Source organism: Misgurnus anguillicaudatus, chromosome 8 (assembly GCF_027580225.2).
Source record: "Misgurnus anguillicaudatus chromosome 8, ASM2758022v2, whole genome shotgun sequence".
In the NCBI taxonomy this organism is placed as follows: domain Eukaryota; kingdom Metazoa; phylum Chordata; class Actinopteri; order Cypriniformes; family Cobitidae; genus Misgurnus; species Misgurnus anguillicaudatus.
In genome coordinates, this window is record NC_073344.2 from 15,994,293 (window position 1) to 16,013,010 (window position 18,718).

The window sequence follows — 18,718 nt, forward strand, 5'->3', positions numbered from 1 at the left end:
TTTGTAAAGGAATTTATGTTAGAGATCAGACTCAGAATGACTATCAAACATAAAGGCAGTTCAAAATGATTTAAATCTTTTTAACTTCCGTTTTTGATAAATTGGAGATAACTCGTCAATGGCGGTGAATGAGTTAATTGTTGCATTGCATTTTTTCTATCACATATTATGATTATAAATGAGTGTTTTTGCATGTCTGGCGCAAAACATAAAGAATGCATTCTGGCATGTACAGGTTAGGTTTTGTAATTGTTTTAGTTTCTGTAATAGAGGGAATAGCTAGCCGGTAGCTGGGTTTCCATCACACTGATTTTATGCCCATTTTGAAGTATCGCATAAGAAACAAGTGATGGACATGCAAAATTTATAATAAAAACCCCTTAAAAGTTTTTATGCTCACTCGAGGTGGTTTTTGACTTATGCTAAAAAGAGTAAATGCGAATAATTGGAGATGGAAATAAAATTAAAGGGGGTAAAGTAAAGAGTATACCCACCTATCCAGGCACCTGAGCTGGTGGTGGCTTGAGACTTTTAGTTATTTAGCTAAAGTATCTTAAAGAGCACCTATTTCATTGCTAAAAAAACAACAATGTTATTTTGTGTGGTGGCTTGAGACTTTTAGTTATTTAGCAAAAGTATCTTAAAGAGCACATATTTCATTGCTAAAAAAACAGTGTATTTGGTATAATACAATTAGGCAAGGGCCGGTATAAGATTCTAGCGGTATGATAACTTTTAGCAAAAATACCACAGTTTCAAGGTGTTGGGGTATTGCCATTGCAACGCTAAAATGTGTTATTTTCAAATGGCAAGTGAAAATAAAGCCTTTCAATTATAATATGCTTTCAAAAAATATATAATATTTTCGTAATGTATGTTAAATTTAAACATCAAATTAATCACATGACTTTTTGATTTAATGAATTTTGTATAAAACACAGCTCATGCCCTGGAGACGGTATCATATGTCAGCTTGCAGTCTCACAAAGTTTTGTGATATAGTCACGTATTTTTTTATTCTTTTTTCGTGCTATTATCACGAATTTTCCCGTTTTTTCGTGATCGTATAACGAATTCCTGTTTTCGTGTGATTATCACGTATTGGTTACTCAACTGCTTTTTCCTATTTTTAAACCATTGTCGCTTCGGTTTAGGGTTAGATTTGGTGCTTGCATTAGAATGTCACTTTATATATTGGTTTATACTATTTTTTCTGATTAATTTTTTTAATATGTCGCCTGGCGTTAGGGTTAGAGTTGGGTTTGGTTAGGGATGTCATTTTATGTAAATTTAACCCTAGACCGAAGCGACAATGGTAAGAAAATAGGACAAAACAGTTGAGTAACCAGTACGTGATAATCACACGAAAACAGGAATTCGTTATATGATCACAAAAAACGCGAAATTTCGTGATAATAGCATTCTCACAAAGTTTCGTGATATAGTCACGTATTTTTTTAATTATTTTTTCGTGCTATTATCACGAATTTTTGTGTTTTTTCGTGATTGTCGCTTCGGTCTAGGGTTAAATTTACATAAAATGACATCCCTAACCAAACCCAACTCTGCAGCTTACAGAGGAAAAAGGAATTTTTTCTCTTTCATAATCTATGCAAAAAAAATTTTACACCAACTGAAGGGAGGAATAATACCTGTTTGTATACAATTTTGTTATGTAGGTTGTTTTTCAAATGATGAACCACCAAATGTTCTTTTTTTGTGTTGTAAACACTGTCTTTGAAAGTGGATAACTCTGGTTCTGTGTACTCTAGCAGACTGCAGACAGTTCTGGTTGTTAGCAGCAGCAGACAGTAAACACCCCCAAAAAGAATGATCTCTTTAGCATGTCGACTTCAAAAGTTATTCTTATTTTATTGAAGGGTGTGAAAATACATTTTTCATATAAAAGTATGTTGTTTTATTTTGCACATACAATAAATAGCAAGGGATTATTCATGCACACAACCAAAGAAAATGCTGTGAATGGACTCATTTTGTAGAGTAGGACCAAAGATAAAAGATGGTGTAGCATTTGTGGCTATCTGTGCTATCTGAGGCAGCTCATGCTCAAATTTCACATAAATTTACAAAAGACCATTTTTTACCGCATTATTAATTCGACGATAGTTGGATATATGTTGATAATAGATCACAAATAACGATGTAGCTTTATTCCTGAGAGTAAAAGCTTTCATTTGAAATAAGACTTGCCCATGTTTGTCATAATTGAAAAATATGAAATATGTGAATATTAAATCATATGCAAAATATTTTTTTTGGGGGGGGTGATAGTGTAAATTAAGTGTAAATAACTTTCTTACAGTAAAATATATGTCAAAGTGATGCATATTTGCAGAAAGTAGAGTTTCTAAAATTTCAAACAGTATCTCATGTGGTACTGGGGTCCATGACAGACCATGACAGACCAGTGAAAAAACATGAATCGGACAAAAGGTGCTCTTTAATAATTGTTTATTGTTTCTACTACTTCATATCTTTATTTTGTGTTTCGCTAAAAACGTTTGAGCTGAACTTACAACAAATGCGTATATGCTGAACTGACAGTTAGCAGACAGAAATCTTAGCAAAATTTGCAAGTCAGCTATGACCTTTCATTTAAAGACATGTACTGTAAGCCCACAAACGCCTATACACTTAAGTTCTCATTTCATACGTCACCGTACTGAAAAAGCAAACTTCAAACCCATGTTTTTTTACTGAGTCATAAACATGTTTGAGAATACAGTCGACCGATTAAAGTCAAGGAGAGTTGGATAATTATAAAAAAAAATTGTGTATCTACTGTTTTGTTATTATGTGACTATATAAGTCCTCTACATACAGTTTCATTTTGAAGAAGCTTAGATTGAAGAGGAACATATATAACGAATGTATGTATTTCCCAAGAGAGTTCTGGTTTCAAAATTTTAATCAGTCAATAATGTTTGTATCATGCATGGATAATGTTACAAAAATCATATTTTTAAAAACTAACAATGTATCTATACTGTACCGTAATGTACAGTGCTATAATATACTACACTATATTGCACCGTGCTGTATTGTACTGTATTATTTTTCTTTATAATGTTCTTTGAAATTTTCCCAAGATTTACTCGATTCACTTGACAATTCTCATAAATTCATACACAAAAGGTGATGTCACAGAGAGGGGGTGGTCTGTGTGGTCTGCTGTACACGTCTTGTATGTGTCACTTTCACAAGTCTATGTGGTTTAGTTAAGAGGATCCGTCCCTCACATGCGCGAAGGTACACCCAACAAAAGTGCAGCTGACTGAAGTGGTCTACACGAAACGTCACAAGCTTAGCATGATGTTAACGTCACACAAGCCAACAGACTCCCTCTGCGGTCGTCTCTCGCTCGTGCGTGTTGCTAGATGACAAACCACCACGTGTCACATACAACGTTTGTTTTCTGTCTATGCACATACTAATAAACATTCAAAGAGCAGTTTGCTTATATACATAATAGTGCCCAAACACAAACCATTATGAACCATTAGCTATTTACCATTGAGTTTTCATATTTCAAGGTCATCTGATGAAAGAAATAATGTAGTTTTGCATGTAAAGTTTTATCTATCACAACAAACTATGTATCATTGGAAAGGTCTAAGCCTCTAGAATACATATTTCAACAGTGTTTTATAGAATAAATTATGTAGAGAAAGTAATTTATTCATTTATGAAAAGACATTCATATTCTGCGAAATGTCACTGTCCCGCCAGCGGGACGCCTACATTTACTTCAGTGTTTTGCATGAATTCTTATCCAATCATGACAAACTATATATCGTTTGAAAGCTCTAAGTGAGTAGATTTCATTTATTTTCACTATTTTGGTAAAGGAATGAGATTGAGTGACATTTTCAAAAAAGCCTCTGTTCCACAGGTAGGCCCACATTGTTGTTATATATTTGCAACACTAATACCCTGTTCTGAATCTAAACAATCATGACAAACTTTATAACATTGGAAAGTTCTGAGAGTGTGGTTTTCATATTTCATTACCATTTTAGGAAAATTATGAGGTAGTGAGAGTCAGTTTCTAAAATGTCACACGGCCACAGGTGGATCCAATACGTTTTTACATATGTATAGCACTAATACCCTGTTCTAAACCTAAAAACAAACTATATATCGTTGGAAAGCTCAAAGAGTGTAGTTTTTATATTTCATCACCATTTTGGAAAAAGTATGACGTAGTGAGAGTCAGTTTCTAAAAGGTCACGGGTCCACATGTAGGCCAAATTTGTTTTTACATATTTATGACACTAAAACCCTAAAAATCATGACAAACTATATATTACTGGAAAGCTTTCATAATGTAGTTTTTATATTTCAAGGTCATCTGATGATAGAAATAATGTAGTGACAGTTTTTTGTTACATACCCCTGATAGGAATGCATATTAATTATTATATATTCATAAAACTATATCCTATTATAAATCTTCAAAAATGTTGACAAACTATATATCATTGGAAAGCTCTAAAAATGTAGCTTTCATATTTTGAAACCTTTTTGCAATAATAAAAATGCAGTGACAGTAATTTATTAATTTGTGACAAGGGTATGCAGCAAACCATTGACACCTAGTGGCCGTTGTTGGTAAAACCACCAAAAGTGGTATTTTAACTTGAAATTTGGATCACAACTACTTGAGACTTGTGGCTTCATGTTTGCATTATTACTTTTGTGAAACATTTATATTTTTACAATTTTATTTATAAAATTAGTATGTTATTGCATATTTTTATTTCTTAAAATGAATTTAAACTGCTAACATATTTTTTATATTTTACACCTCCTGACCCTTCTGTAAAAACTGTCTTCTTTAAAAGAAGACCAAGATTAGGCTTATAGACCAAAAAATGCCAGAGTTATATTAATTTGAAGGTGTACATCACAGTTTCACCCCCTCCCCCCAAAAATGGGTTAAAATTTAAAAATATGCATGACACAATTTTTGTTAAAAAGTCAACTTTTTTCACAGGCACAAACTTGCATGAATTATATTTAACCACTCTATGAATGCATTTAATATCATTTAACCATACTGTTTTCACATCTGATAGTAGCACATTATCCAACATTATATTTTAATCTAAGGAGCACATTGATGGTGCCTGATATCTGTTGTTATAGACCCTTTTACAGCCCACGTGCACAAATAGCCTGCGCGCGCATTTTGGCAACAGAAGTGGTGTTATTCCCCATTGGTTCTAAAGTGTAGTTTCCCAGCATCAAAATTTCTGGTTGTTGCATTTGGTTGCACTAATATAATATAGTAATATACGCATATATGTATCTGGCCACTTTATCTAGCTTGATAGCCTGCTTCTAACAATGAATGTTTCAATTTGTCACTTTTGTTTGCAACTTTAGGTAATATTTATTTAGATATTTATTTAATATTTAAGAATCTACTATTAGTTTCATCAATTAAGTGAAAATACTACGTGGAAACTTTGATCATCACAGCAGTGAGGCTCATTGCCAAGAAGGGATGTGGTTCGCTCAGTTTAAAGTAAGTGCAACACGATTGCGTGCAGTGTTTCATGCAGACATAGCAGAGTGTGTGTTAACGTAGAAAAATATGATTTTTAGATTACAATAGAACGAACTGCTGAGGCATCAGCGAGATCAGGAAGCTATATGGCTTTTATCTGTACAACTTGTTCCTGCAGATGTGAGGCCCTGCACCTGCAGAGAGCGTTGGTACTTGGTGTAACAAAACAGTGGCAAAGGAAACCAAGATAATGTATTAAAAGTCTTGAGATAACATGAACATCATCCTATTGTCACCAGAAAATGCCTTTCTATTTTAAAAGATTTCTACTCATTAAACATAAAAAATCATTAGAATTTCTACGATGTTTTTGGCTATTTTATTTTTTATCCAGCAGGTGTCATTATCATGTCACATATTTTACATGACACATATTTTGGCAATAATTCAATTTTTCCACACGCACATAAAACAGCTAAAACTTTACAGCAAATTATATTTAACCACTTAGCCTCGAAAATGTGTGTAATATTGTCCAACCATGCTATACTCTCATCTAATAATAGCATGATATCAGAAATTATTATTATTATTTTTTAATGATGTAATCTTTTCTTACACACATATTTTTCTAAGGAGCATAATGAGGACACTTGATAAATGTTATTATAGTCTATTATCACACAGCCCATACAGTAGTTTGAATCCTACCTCTCTGGAAGATCCTTGTCCAAATAACATAACATTATTACTGGAGTCCCTCAAGGATCAGTGTTTGGACCACTCCTATTCCCCATTTTTACAACATCCCCTGGGACCAATTACACAATCGTATGGCTTCTCATATAACTGCTATGCTAATACCCAGATTTTCTCGTCTTTCCAACCAGCGAGTCTGCCTGGAAGACATCTGAGCTTGGATGGGAAAATGCCATCTTCAACTCAACTCAGGCCTGTAGTGATCACATCGCAAAAACAACACGACACAAGTTCTTGTTAAGGCCCTGGTAATTTCTAGATTGCAGTGCTCTCCTAGCCAGTATTCCTGCATGGGCAATCGAAACAATCCACATGATTCAGAATACAGCAGCCTGATTGGCTTTCCAGCCCAAAAGAGCACATCACACCTCTCTCCATTGGCTGCCAGTTGCTGGCCGCATCAAATTCAGGGGCCTCATTTATAAAGAGTGTGTACGCACAGATTTCATCGTAAAGTGTGTGAACGCAAAAATCCACGGCAAAGTCCATATTTATAAAAACTGTGGAAAAGTTCTTAGCGCCACGTCAGGGTCTGAGCAGACGTACGCACTTTTGCTTGTCTGATTGTGTAAGGATTTTGTCTTGTGTTGTGTACTTTTATTTTGACACCCTGTTCTGTTCTGACTTTTATTTTGATATCATGTCATGCCATGCTTCTCACTTCCCATTTCCTGTGTATTTGTATTTAACTGGTAAAATTTTATTGTTATATTTTTTTTATTGTTAGCCTAGCTATTTACCAAGCATTCAACCTGTTATCCTGTTTCCTGTTCTGTGTTTGCCTGTTTTTGACCCGTGCCTGTTTATTTGTATATTGTTTGTTTGCTGCCTGCCCTGACCTATTGCCTGATATTTGGATTACTCTTTTGGATTGCCCTAATTGGATTTGTTTGCCTGCCCCTTGGTGGATTTTACAATAAACCTTCTTTGCACATAGATTCTACTCTCCTTTGCTTTTTGTAAGCAATCCACGTTACAGATTGCTGCAGGTTTTTGGAAACATAAGCCTTTCTTGCTCCTCGAAATTGGGTTTAAACATTGACAAAGCACTCTTTTATATGTCTATGACATTAATTAGGCAACGTTTAAAGGCGAGGGTCTGAAACTGCTCAGCTGCGCACAAGTTCAAAATCATTTGCAATTTATACATTTCACATCTGAAAGAAAGAAGTAAGTGCGTTTTCAGCGTATGCGTTCGGTTTATGAATCACATTTATGCATTTTTGATAAATGATCGTCAGATCAAATGTAAGATGGTTTCTACGAAGCATTTTATAAATGAGGCCCCAAGTCACTGCTACTCACCCAGACAGCAGCTGACTCTGGGCCAGATCTGCACCGGATCCGCACCAGAGCTGCTGACTTTGGCACGAATCCGGTATGGGTCCGGCCCGGAGTCGTCTGCTGTCTGGGCACATACAAATCAGCCACTGGCTTTACCATGGCATACACTCCCTCTTGCACATTTACACCCCATCCAGAACCCTGTGGTCAGCAAATGAATGGCGCCATGTGATACTATTACATAAGAGCACAAAATGTAAAAAAAGTTGAAATTATTAATATATAGCATTTCTAATATTATTGCCTCCCTAAGATTAATCAGTGTGTTGTTTTTCTCACTTTTGTAAGTTGCCTAAATGTAAATTTAATGTAAATGTATATGTGTAATGTAAACTATAAATATGTGTTAATATACATACATTTTCTATTGAAATATTAATATATAAATATTGATAATTTATAGATACACCTAGGGCCTCATTTATAAAATGCTGTGTAGAAAACGTCCTAAATTTGGTCTTACGTTCATTTCTTAACCCTGGAAAACCCACGGGTCAAATTTGGCCAATGCTATTTGCTGCTAATTAAAGGGTTCTTGGGTTCTCAAGCGTGCATGTGTGATTCATAAAATGAATGTACGCATTGAAAAAACGCCTCACTTTCAGACATGAAACCTATAAATCGCAAATTGTTCGCAGCTGAACAGTTGCAGATTTCTGCCTTTAAACGTTGCCTATAAAGAGCATATAAAATTGTATAATATAATAAAAATATCTTCATTAAAAATACCCATTCAGGGTAATACAAGACCTGATCAAAACCGTCTGGCTTTAAATTATCCCTAACATAGCCTGCTTCTAACAATAAGATAAAGGTAGCTGTCTAAAAAGTGTTTTAAAAAAATCTGTTTGCAGTTTTATTCTGGTAATAGTGTATTTTGCAGATTCATCAATATTTTTATTTCAATCTATATTTAACAGTCTACTCTTAGTTACAGGAATTAAATTGCACAGGAAACTGATCTTTGTAAAACAATGATGCTGATTGACAAGAAGGGATGTGGTTCATTCAGTTTAAAGTAATTGCAACGCAATTGCGTGCAGTGCTTTATGCAGGCATGGCAGGCTGCGTTAACATGGAAAACACACGATTTTGAGATTACAATTAAACGAACTGCTGAGGCATCAGCAAGATCAGGAAGCTATATGGTTTCATCTGTACAATTTGTTACTGCACCTATGAGGCCCTGCAGAGGGTGTTGGTATTTTAAACAGAAGCCGAGAAATTATGAACACCGCATCAAACATTTCTATATAACGTTTAATATATGGGGGGGGGGTGTAAGGTATAATTGTGGGCAGATATTAATGTTGAATAGAGTTGACCTATCAAAGACCTTTGTGGTCATCTAAGCTAACCTGGGTTTCAGTTGTGTAGGGGTCACCACACTTTGACGCAAAGTAAAACGTCATCACTTGTTAAACCACATGAGAAATGAGTGAAGCAAACCACTGGTTTAAGTATGGTTATTACTTTACAGAGATCTTAACTATTTACGTTACATAGAAATCAATTTCCTTCTTATAAAAATAACACTCAGAGGTCAAGTGCCATATAATGATATATGCAAATAATACCATTAAATCATATGATCTAATTTTAAATGCAATCTAATGGTATTTGTTTTGTTGATATTTCAAAATAATCCCAACCTTGACAAAAATAACTTGTTAATTAAAACTCCCAGCCTTGTAAAATGAAAAAGATGGCATCGGTGTAAAGCACCTGTGTTTGTTCCATTTGGTGCTGTTGTGGTTTCATATGCGGAAGGTACAAACGGCATTTAACTTCGAAGGCTGGAACGTGATTACTGTGCGTGGATGGAAATTTTGAAGAAGTTCAACCGAAAAACTATCGCCTCCCCGGAAGCACGATTCGATACAGAGAGGGAGGGGACGCTGTAAAATATTGGAAGAATCATAAATGTAGGAGGGGACAACACCGGTTTTGTGATGAAAATACCTAAACCTGGTTTATGTTCATATTAAAGGTATTAAATGCGACCCAGATTTGAAAAAGATTTTAAAGAGGAAAATATTATTTAAAAAATGAATATCACAAAACAAAATCACTTAGAATGTCCCATAAAAATATTATATTCACATTTATTGTCATTTCATAGAAACTTTCATAATGATACTATACAGCTACACAAAAAATACAACAGGAAAGATTCTCAGAAGTTGTCCTTAGCCCACCTAAATATGGCAAATTCATGTGTTTTTCAGGAATGCATGAGTCACGACCGAATATCTCTGTAGTCAACAGCCGTGCAGTGGGAAGGAAACTGTGACGTCATCTTAGCAGCCTATATACTGTAAAGTGTCGACTGCAGTGTCAGTTCAGCAATGTGGTAAATTTCGCATTTACCAATCGAATTCCAAAGAAAGGAATGGTAATCAGTTCATGGCTTCAAATTATTCTTCAGCCATCTGAACTCAAATGGATCTTTAAACAGCCCTATAAAAGCTACAATGACTATGGCTACATTCACACGGCACCAGAATATGGTTGTCAAACTAATGTTTTAGTCCTTAATACATTTGTGTTCACATGCAGTTATTTACGAGATTTTTTTCGGGTCTCACAACCACATTTACGGAGAAGCCCTGGGGCCTCTTTTATAAAATGCTGCGTAGAAACCATCCTACATTTGATCTTACGATCATTTATCAAAAATGCGTACGTGTGATTCCTAAACCGAACTTACGCACACAAAATGCACGTACCCCTTTCTTTCAGATGTGAAATTTATAAATCGCAAATGATCTTGAACTTGTGCGCAGCTGAGCAGTTTCAGATCTCCGCCTTTAAACAATGCCTAATTAATGTCATAGACATATAAAAGAGCGCTTGTCAATGTTTAAACCCAATTTCGAGCAGCAAGAATGGCTTATATTGCCAAAAACCTGCAGCAATTGGACAAGCAAAAGTGCGTACGCATACTTTACGATCAAATCTGTGCGCACGCATGCTTTATAAATGAGGCCCCTGCTGTGTGAACAGAACCGTACTGGATAACTGGTTGTCTGTCATGTCACTCGTTGTTCTTTGTCATGTTAGGGTACAATGCATGAAAATGACTGCAAATTGTGCAGCAGGATTGCACCGTAAGCAGTGTTGGGGAAAGTTACTTTTAAAAGTAATGCATTACAATATTGTTACTCCCCAAAAAAGTAATTAATTGCGTTACTTAGTAACTTTTCATGAAAAAGTAATACTTATTCCCGCTCAGGCGCGCACGCATAGAATGCGGAATTCTACGTGACTACGTTCAGTTTAATTCAATGATTTTTTTTAAATCAAAATAATTAAACCGAAAAGTAACTCGCATTACTTTTTAAAAAAATAACTCATTTATAAAGTAATGCGTTACTTTACTTGTTACTTCAGAAAAGTAATATTATTACGTAATGCACGTTACTTGTAATGCGTTACCCCCAACATTGTCTATAAGGTTATGCACAGTTGATCTTACAGTTGATAATTTTCATTAAAAATTTGCACAAAAGTGTATTAAGTTTAAATTTATTAAACTTCTTAATGTCGACCAAAAAAAAACTATTGTCATGCGCTTGTCGGTTCTTGTGACTCCCAGTCGAACACACCCCTTCTATCTTGTCCTCCAACCAAACATACCGCGCAATATTTAAAAGGACAGTAAGGGGGCCTCCATGTCGTTCCGCCATACTGATAAACTATAATAGCAGAGAGGGACAAAAAGCACTAGCCTACCAACGCGTTTTCATTCAAAACACGTGAAATAGCTGAAACGGACAAGGAGATCAGTGATTACATAACGGCTACCGTAGTTGCAACACGCATTTGGAAAAGCGAGGCGCTAGAGAGCACTATTCGTTTGAATGCAAAATACAATTTCACCACTAGATGGGGGTAAATCCTACTTATTGTCCCTTTAAGGAATGATCGTTTTCATCGCAGTTGTGCGATATATTTCTTTTTCGATTTGCTTTAAAAACCACCTCACTCGAGCGTAAACTTTTTTGCGACATATGGGCGTTTATGTGAAATTACCGTGTTTCCATTGCGTGCAAGCTGTTTTTTATTTGCGCATTTTTCATCTTTAAATATGGAATCACCCTTACAATTACAATGGGAAATGTCATACATTCCTGCTGTTTTTGTAAATCACATAAATAAAGTTTCTATCACTATGGTTACAGGGTTTGAGGTCGGTTGCTTGTTCATACAGAAAGTACTCTTTGCCGTGTAAACTGGACATTATATACAAATTTTGCCGTGTGAAAGCAGCCTATATGTACTATCTGAACCAATCTATACAAAATATATATAAAGCTAATAATACAACAATAAAAAACTAAACATTGAAATATTTCTATAAACATAAGCAAACAAGGCAATTACAATATGCTTAGATTATAATATAAGTGGGATCTAGCCATGATGTTCACAGCAATTCAACAAGTTATATAACAACTACTATTGCTAACAGCTAAGTATTCCACAAAAAGAAACAATAACGCTGTGAATAACTGTGTTAGACAATCACAGATAGACACATGTACGTTTAAATGTATGAATTTGGCAGATGCTATTATCCAAAGGTATATGTTTTATCAGCATGTGTATTCCCGCATGACTAAGGAAATACCATTGATCTGTACAGTTGAGGACTCTTCCCCCCAGATTCTTCAACAGGCTTGCTGTATGTGCTGTCTAAAGAGAAAAGGTAAGAGGGATGAAGAGCGAGCACAAAAAAGCAATAACAAGTTTCTAAATTTAGTACTTCAGGTATACTCCACCTTTTCGTGAATCCTCTTTTCTGTTGTTTTTAAAGCAGCGGGTGATTTTACACTTATGGTACAATAGTCCCATCAGCAGAAGAATACAACATAGCATGACCAGCCCTACAACAAAATTTGTAAATAGATTACTGGATAACAAATAAATGTACAAGAGTCTAATTAAATTAAGCAGGTAAAGGAAATTACACAAGATGTTGAAATGGTCTCTGTTTTTGGGGGTGGATGCTGTAGTCCTCTTATATGTTGTCGCAATAGAAGACTTTGTTGTGGAAGTGTGATCCAAGGTGGTTTGAACTGTGAGGATCCGATGCAAGGTGGTTTGAACAATTGGAGCTTCTGTTCTATGTTCGGTTTTGTTTTCCAAAGAATTGTAACAAACAACATCAGAAGTGTTGTTTCCTGGAGACTTAATGCCATACATACATCTAGGGATAAAAACGAGTGAATTTCTGTTTACATCAATTACAGACGGGGAATATTTTTTAATGACTTACTCATCAACTATTCTTCTAAAATAGCCTATGCTTTACATTCTTCAACGAAGCCTTACTATGAACTTTCTATAAACTGCATACTATGAACCGTTTCTTTTTCACCTTTTTATAGTCTGAAGAACCTTTATAGAACAACTAACCAACTGTGTAACAGAAAGGTGCTGTGTACTGTATGTTAAGGGGTCCTTGATTCTGATTGGTCAATAGCTGTGTTCTATTTACAATAAATCACAGCTATGATAAAGCCACTTTAGGGAAGCCTGCAAGCTTACAATAAAAAGGCGTAACACTGCAATATGCAGGGAAGGAGAACAGATGTCACTGATCATTACTGATTGGATGAGGTGCCACAAGTGATCCAAATTGACCATGATGGTTTTTCCAATGCTAGAATGGCCAAGTTTGCTATCTCTGGCTATGATCACTGCACCCAACGATTCCAACTAAGGCTGCATCGAAAAGTAACTTCGCATCTGCTGCCGTGTTGGATAAACAAAACTGCTTCGGTGTGTCTCGTAGAAGTCATCATCGTCTTGCTGCCCCTCCCCATACTGTGATTCGTTCCCTATTTCAGGGGCAAAATTTGTCCATGGTTTCCATGCTAGACTTGCAGCCTGAATACATTTGCTCGCAAGGCAGCATGGGGAAACCCAAGCAAATTCTCTACATTAGTTTGCAAATTGAGACACCAGAAGCAGTGAAGGGTAGCGGCAGGCCGTTGAGTGTACATCGTTTTACATTTGTTACTGCGGTACATTTTGGGATCGAATAGGTCCACTCTATAATGGCCACTATAGCAGCCATATCACCCTGTAGCCCAAGACAGCTTGCCCACTGAAGCTAAGCAGGGCTGAGCCTGGTCAGTACCTGGTCAGTACTTGGATGGGAGACCACCTGGGAAAACCAGGTTGCTGCTGGTAGTGGTGTTAGTGAGACCAGCAGGGGGTGCTCACCCTGTGGTCTGTGTGGGTCCTAACACCCCAGTATAGTGATGGGGACACTATACTGTCAAAAAAAGCACCGTCCTTCGGATGAGACGTTAAACCGAGGTCCTGACTCTCTGTGGTCATTAAAAATCCCAGGATGTCCTTCGAAAAGAGTAGGGGTGTTCCCGGCATCCTGGCCAAACTTGCCCATTGGCCTACAAATCATCCCTCATACTAATTGGCTATATCACTCGGTCTCCTTTCCACTAATAAGCTGGTGTGTGGTGAGCGGTCTGGCGCAATATGGCTGCCGTCGCATCATCCAGGTGGATGCTGCACATTGGTGGTGGTTGAGGAGATTCCCCTGTTCATATGTAAAGCGCTTTGAGTACTGAGAAAAGCGCTATATAAATGTAAGGTATTATTATTATTATTATTACTACAAAATGGCTTCTCTTATTGTGCACATTTAAGCGTATACACAACCCTGTGTATCCCTGCGCAGCACCCTTTGCAACCACCGTTAGCATATGTGAAACAATCTGTTGTTGTTCACAGTTGGTTAGAGACTATTTTTTCCAGCAGAAGGAAGGCTTTTGGGGATGAAGACAGAAGGGGATGTAGGCACAGCCTTTCGTACCTTATTGCTTACATACAGATAGACTAAACATCTTTTAGGAACCTTAATTTATATATATACAGTATATATATATATATATATATATATATATATATATATATATATATATATATATATATATATATTTTTTTTTTTTTTTTTTTACAAAAAATATATATATTACAAAAAAAGTAAAACAGTACTGGACTGGATACTAACTCTTCCATTTTTAATTTAATTAGATTTGTTAATAAATACATGCATTTTTAATTGTTGACAAGATTAAGTCTGAACTTTCTATGGGTAAGTCATTCACACAACACAACTTACTCTTTCCATTTTCGACACTCTTTCGAGTTTCTTTGGTCCGAGAAAAATCCTTTTTTACATTTGGTGCATGATCCTAGAAGAAACATAACTTAGGTGACCAAGTTTCATACAATATTTTTTTCTTATATGGTGTTACTCGGCTTTCAAGCATTACCTGTATAATCTATTTCAGACCCCTCTTCACAATAACAAAGTGTTTGTTTATTCTTATATTTGGGCTTAAAGCCTTCTTTACAGCGGCAGACAGTGTCACTGGTTCGCGTGCATGGCAAGGTTTCAGTACTACCTGAAAAATATAAATTGTTGCTGAAAACATAATAATATTACAGTACCCATTACGAAGGGTGTGTATGCTTTTAGATTGTGGTAACATTTTTACATTCTTCATTAACATTAAAAAATTTTCTTAGTGCAGTTTTATGATGAAATAAACTCCGATAATCAAGCAATTGGTAAACCAAGTATATGTTACAGTATGACTAATGAATGTGTATTCAATTTATGGTAACATTAGTTAATGCATTAGCTAGCATGAACTAACATAAATAAATACAAATAGCCTACACCTTATTCATACACTGTAAAAAATACTTTTGTTAAATCAGCTCAGATTTACAAGTCATGTCAACAGAGATGAGTTGTCACAACTTATAAAATATAGTTGAGAAAAGTCAACTTAATTTTATAAGTTATAACAACTCACCTGTAGTTATAACAACTCATCTCTAGTCAAGATAAATAATAGTAAGTTGAAATGACTTGTAAATCCGAGTTGTTTTCTGTTGTTAGTTAATGTTAAATAAAAAAGTTACTGGTAACAGGTGGAACTTTTAAAGTTCACCGTACAATTTAAATTCAGTGACATTTACCTTCTGTACATTGGCTGCATGGACTACAGTAACGCTTTGTTGGGCTATCGTTGTATTGACCCTCTAGACAGTCCACACACGTTTTTGTGTTAAGATCACGCTTTTGACCTACAGGTAACACACATCCACTTTTATAAGGCAGTTCATTATGATGATAGATAGACAGTAAATATTCTAAGTTAAGCATTTAGTATTTGTATGAAATCATACATACCTACTGGACAATCCTTGGAATTCACAATTTGGTAAAATAACAGCAAACACAAAAAAGCTGAAAGGATTCTTACGTGCCTATACATGACAGCAGTAATACCGAGATATAGTGTTAGAACTGCACGTTACCTGAGAGGAAACAGAGAGAACGGAGAGGAAACAGAGAATGACGTGTTTACCCAAAAGCACGTACCATACATTGTGCACCGACAACCGATTGACTTGAACTTTTTCCATTCACCCACATTTACTGGCATGCAGGATTGAAAAGTGGCCCTGCACTTTAATAGAAACAACAGATGTTTATAACATACAGTATAAGATAAAGAACTGTTTTGTTGTTTATGTTTTCTTCGAGAAAGAGATTTTTTGAGGTACATATATTGGTTACCTGGCTTTTCTGGTAGCTTTTCAGTAAATTAATTTGTCTCGATAATGATTTATAGTCATGGTTACTAAGATGTCTTTGGCAGATCTGCAACAGGGAACTGTAACGCTAAACATGAGCACGAACTTGCACACAACATTAAAACTAAAATGAAAGATGCGAATGAAGCTACGTAGTTATACGTATTTTTAGAACAAACACAGAAAAGCTATAGGCTATACAAAAATGTGGGTGCGCACCCACCAGTGCAACAAGTTAGTCTAGAGCCCTGTTTGATTTAACAATAGTTTAAAACAACCCAGGTAAAATTACGACCCAAAGCTCGTCCCTTTTTGACCCAACGCTGCTTGAAAATAATGCTGCATTTGTGCACCTGACTTCCTTGAATTTGAGTATTAAATAACGACCTATAAATCATTAATATATCAAAGAAAATATGAACTACTATTCATGCCTTAGCTTATAAGTCATGTTTCTCATCATTTGCGCATGTTATTTTTTAATCAAAAAACTGCTTTTATTGTTTAGGTTCTTTAATAGTTTTTATTACTGATACAACATTTATAAACGAATTCAATGAATTTGATTGTTTGACCTAGATAAACCAGTTAAATGTAATGTCTTCTTACACACTACAGTGCACTCTCCATGTATTCTCTCAGAGATAAAGTCACAAGAAGGTATAAAAGTTGTCAATGGGGCGCTAACTTTTAATAAAGTATACTTTTGTACCTAAATGGCGCATATTGGAACCTCAAAGGTACACATTGGTACCTTAGCAGCAGTACATATCAATTGTACACCTTAATAAAAGGTACCGTCCCAGTGACAACCTTTTTTCTGAGAGTGTTAAGACTCAGAGATGTTTTGCATAGGAAAAACCAAATCTTACGTAGCAAAACTGAAAAACTGGCAGATCTGACACACAATGCATCAGCTTAGTGGTTGAGGTTTCTTTTCAATGAATCAATGAATGGTCTACTGTGTATAGCAAAAAGTAGGTTATACAATGCATGTGGCTGAGGTGTTTTTTGTCATTGTACCGTACTCTTTATCAACAATTAATAAATGAGGAATTGTGACAATTTTGTAGATAATATACACAATAATATTAAGTTATTAACAGTAAATATGTTCTGTAATTTAAGTAACTTTAGAAGTAGACGGTGTAAAGGAAATAAACTTAATCTGCTAAGAAAACGGCAGTGAAATCTAGCTTTGTTCTTTCTGCAGAATATAGTGCAAAGCTACAGCATGGCACAGTGTAGATTTTATCGTAAAACTGTTCCGGTTGTCAAACACAGAGAATTAAAAGTCTAGGCCTATGTAGAGTTATAAAGGTGTAAATAACTACATAAAATATGTTTTGTAATCGGAAGAGCCATTTTATTTGCTAAATTGGGTGTTTTCCCCTTATCTAACTTTAAAAACAAAATGATTAAAAACTAGAGGTAACGTGCCCTTTATTAGATATCCTACTCAGCTTTGAAGATAAAAATAGAAAATAACATGAAGGTGATGGTGGGGAGTGACACAGTGGTTGGAATAACAACTTTTAGTTGACCTACTTCTGTTCATTGATTGGTTTGTTTGTTTCTTTCATTTAAATTAAGTTGAGTTCCCGATCTATTCTAAAAGTGCCATTAACATCCTCATTGACAAAGAAATACTGCTGGTATATAATTACACTTAACTGATTACATAAAATGTATACTACTGTATAACTATGCAGTTTAAAAAAACACAGCTGAGCACAAAAAACTAAAATAAAACTAAAACCAATGGTAACCACAAAATAACCATGGTTTTGACAACCATGGTTTTCAAAAACCACATGGTTAGTGTACTAAAACCATGGTTTTGCTGATAGTAATCAATACACCAAAAAACTCATGGTTACTACACTTTTACCACAATAAAACTATGGTTAATTTTCGTAAAGGATGTTAAACCGTCTCTGGATAATTTAATAATAATTTACCTTCTATGTAGATATCAGAGAACAATTAACATATTATTTCATTTAATAACATATTATTACCTTTAAAGAGGGACTATGTCCATTAGTCTCAGCCTAAGACGTCACGCCCACAGACTGTTGGCTAAACGTCTGATGTTTTTCGTACACTTTTCTGGAAACCCTGTGAGAATGTCAAAGTCGTCTTTGATTGGTTGAAATAAACCGGATTTCCAGTAGATGCGAGTGTCACGATTAGTTTCGGTCCCTGGAAAACAAAGCTCTGACACTCCCTTGAGGAGGAGCATCAGTCGTGTTCACGTGGATAATAATGACCAGTTATCATGATCAGCTAAACATTAGATTCTCAAAAATATGCAAAGTTCGCGGCATAGACTCTCTAGACATCCAAGAGTTTTGCTTGAGGCAGGTAGTGGAGTCAAAAAGTTCGGTTCTCCTGAATTGCTTGTAGGTGTTGAAAAGTGGAGAGATATGCTTG

The 18,718-nt window shown here is 35.5% G+C and overlaps 1 protein-coding gene across 1 annotated transcript; it reads right to left on the reverse strand.

Annotated features, from left to right (window-relative positions):
• Positions 1-9,721: 9,721 nt before the first annotated feature.
• LOC129451198 (uncharacterized) lies at positions 9,722-16,113 on the reverse strand. Its single transcript, XM_055214263.2, has 7 exons — positions 15,876-16,113; positions 15,662-15,769; positions 14,947-15,078; positions 14,793-14,865; positions 12,610-12,848; positions 12,421-12,525; positions 9,722-12,334 (listed from the first exon to the last, which is right to left on the reverse strand). Exons 1-7 carry the CDS (start codon positions 15,958-15,960, stop codon positions 12,258-12,260), a joined length of 819 nt encoding a protein of 272 aa, XP_055070238.2. The 5' UTR covers positions 15,961-16,113; the 3' UTR covers positions 9,722-12,257.
• Between the last annotated feature and the right edge of the window lie 2,605 nt (positions 16,114-18,718).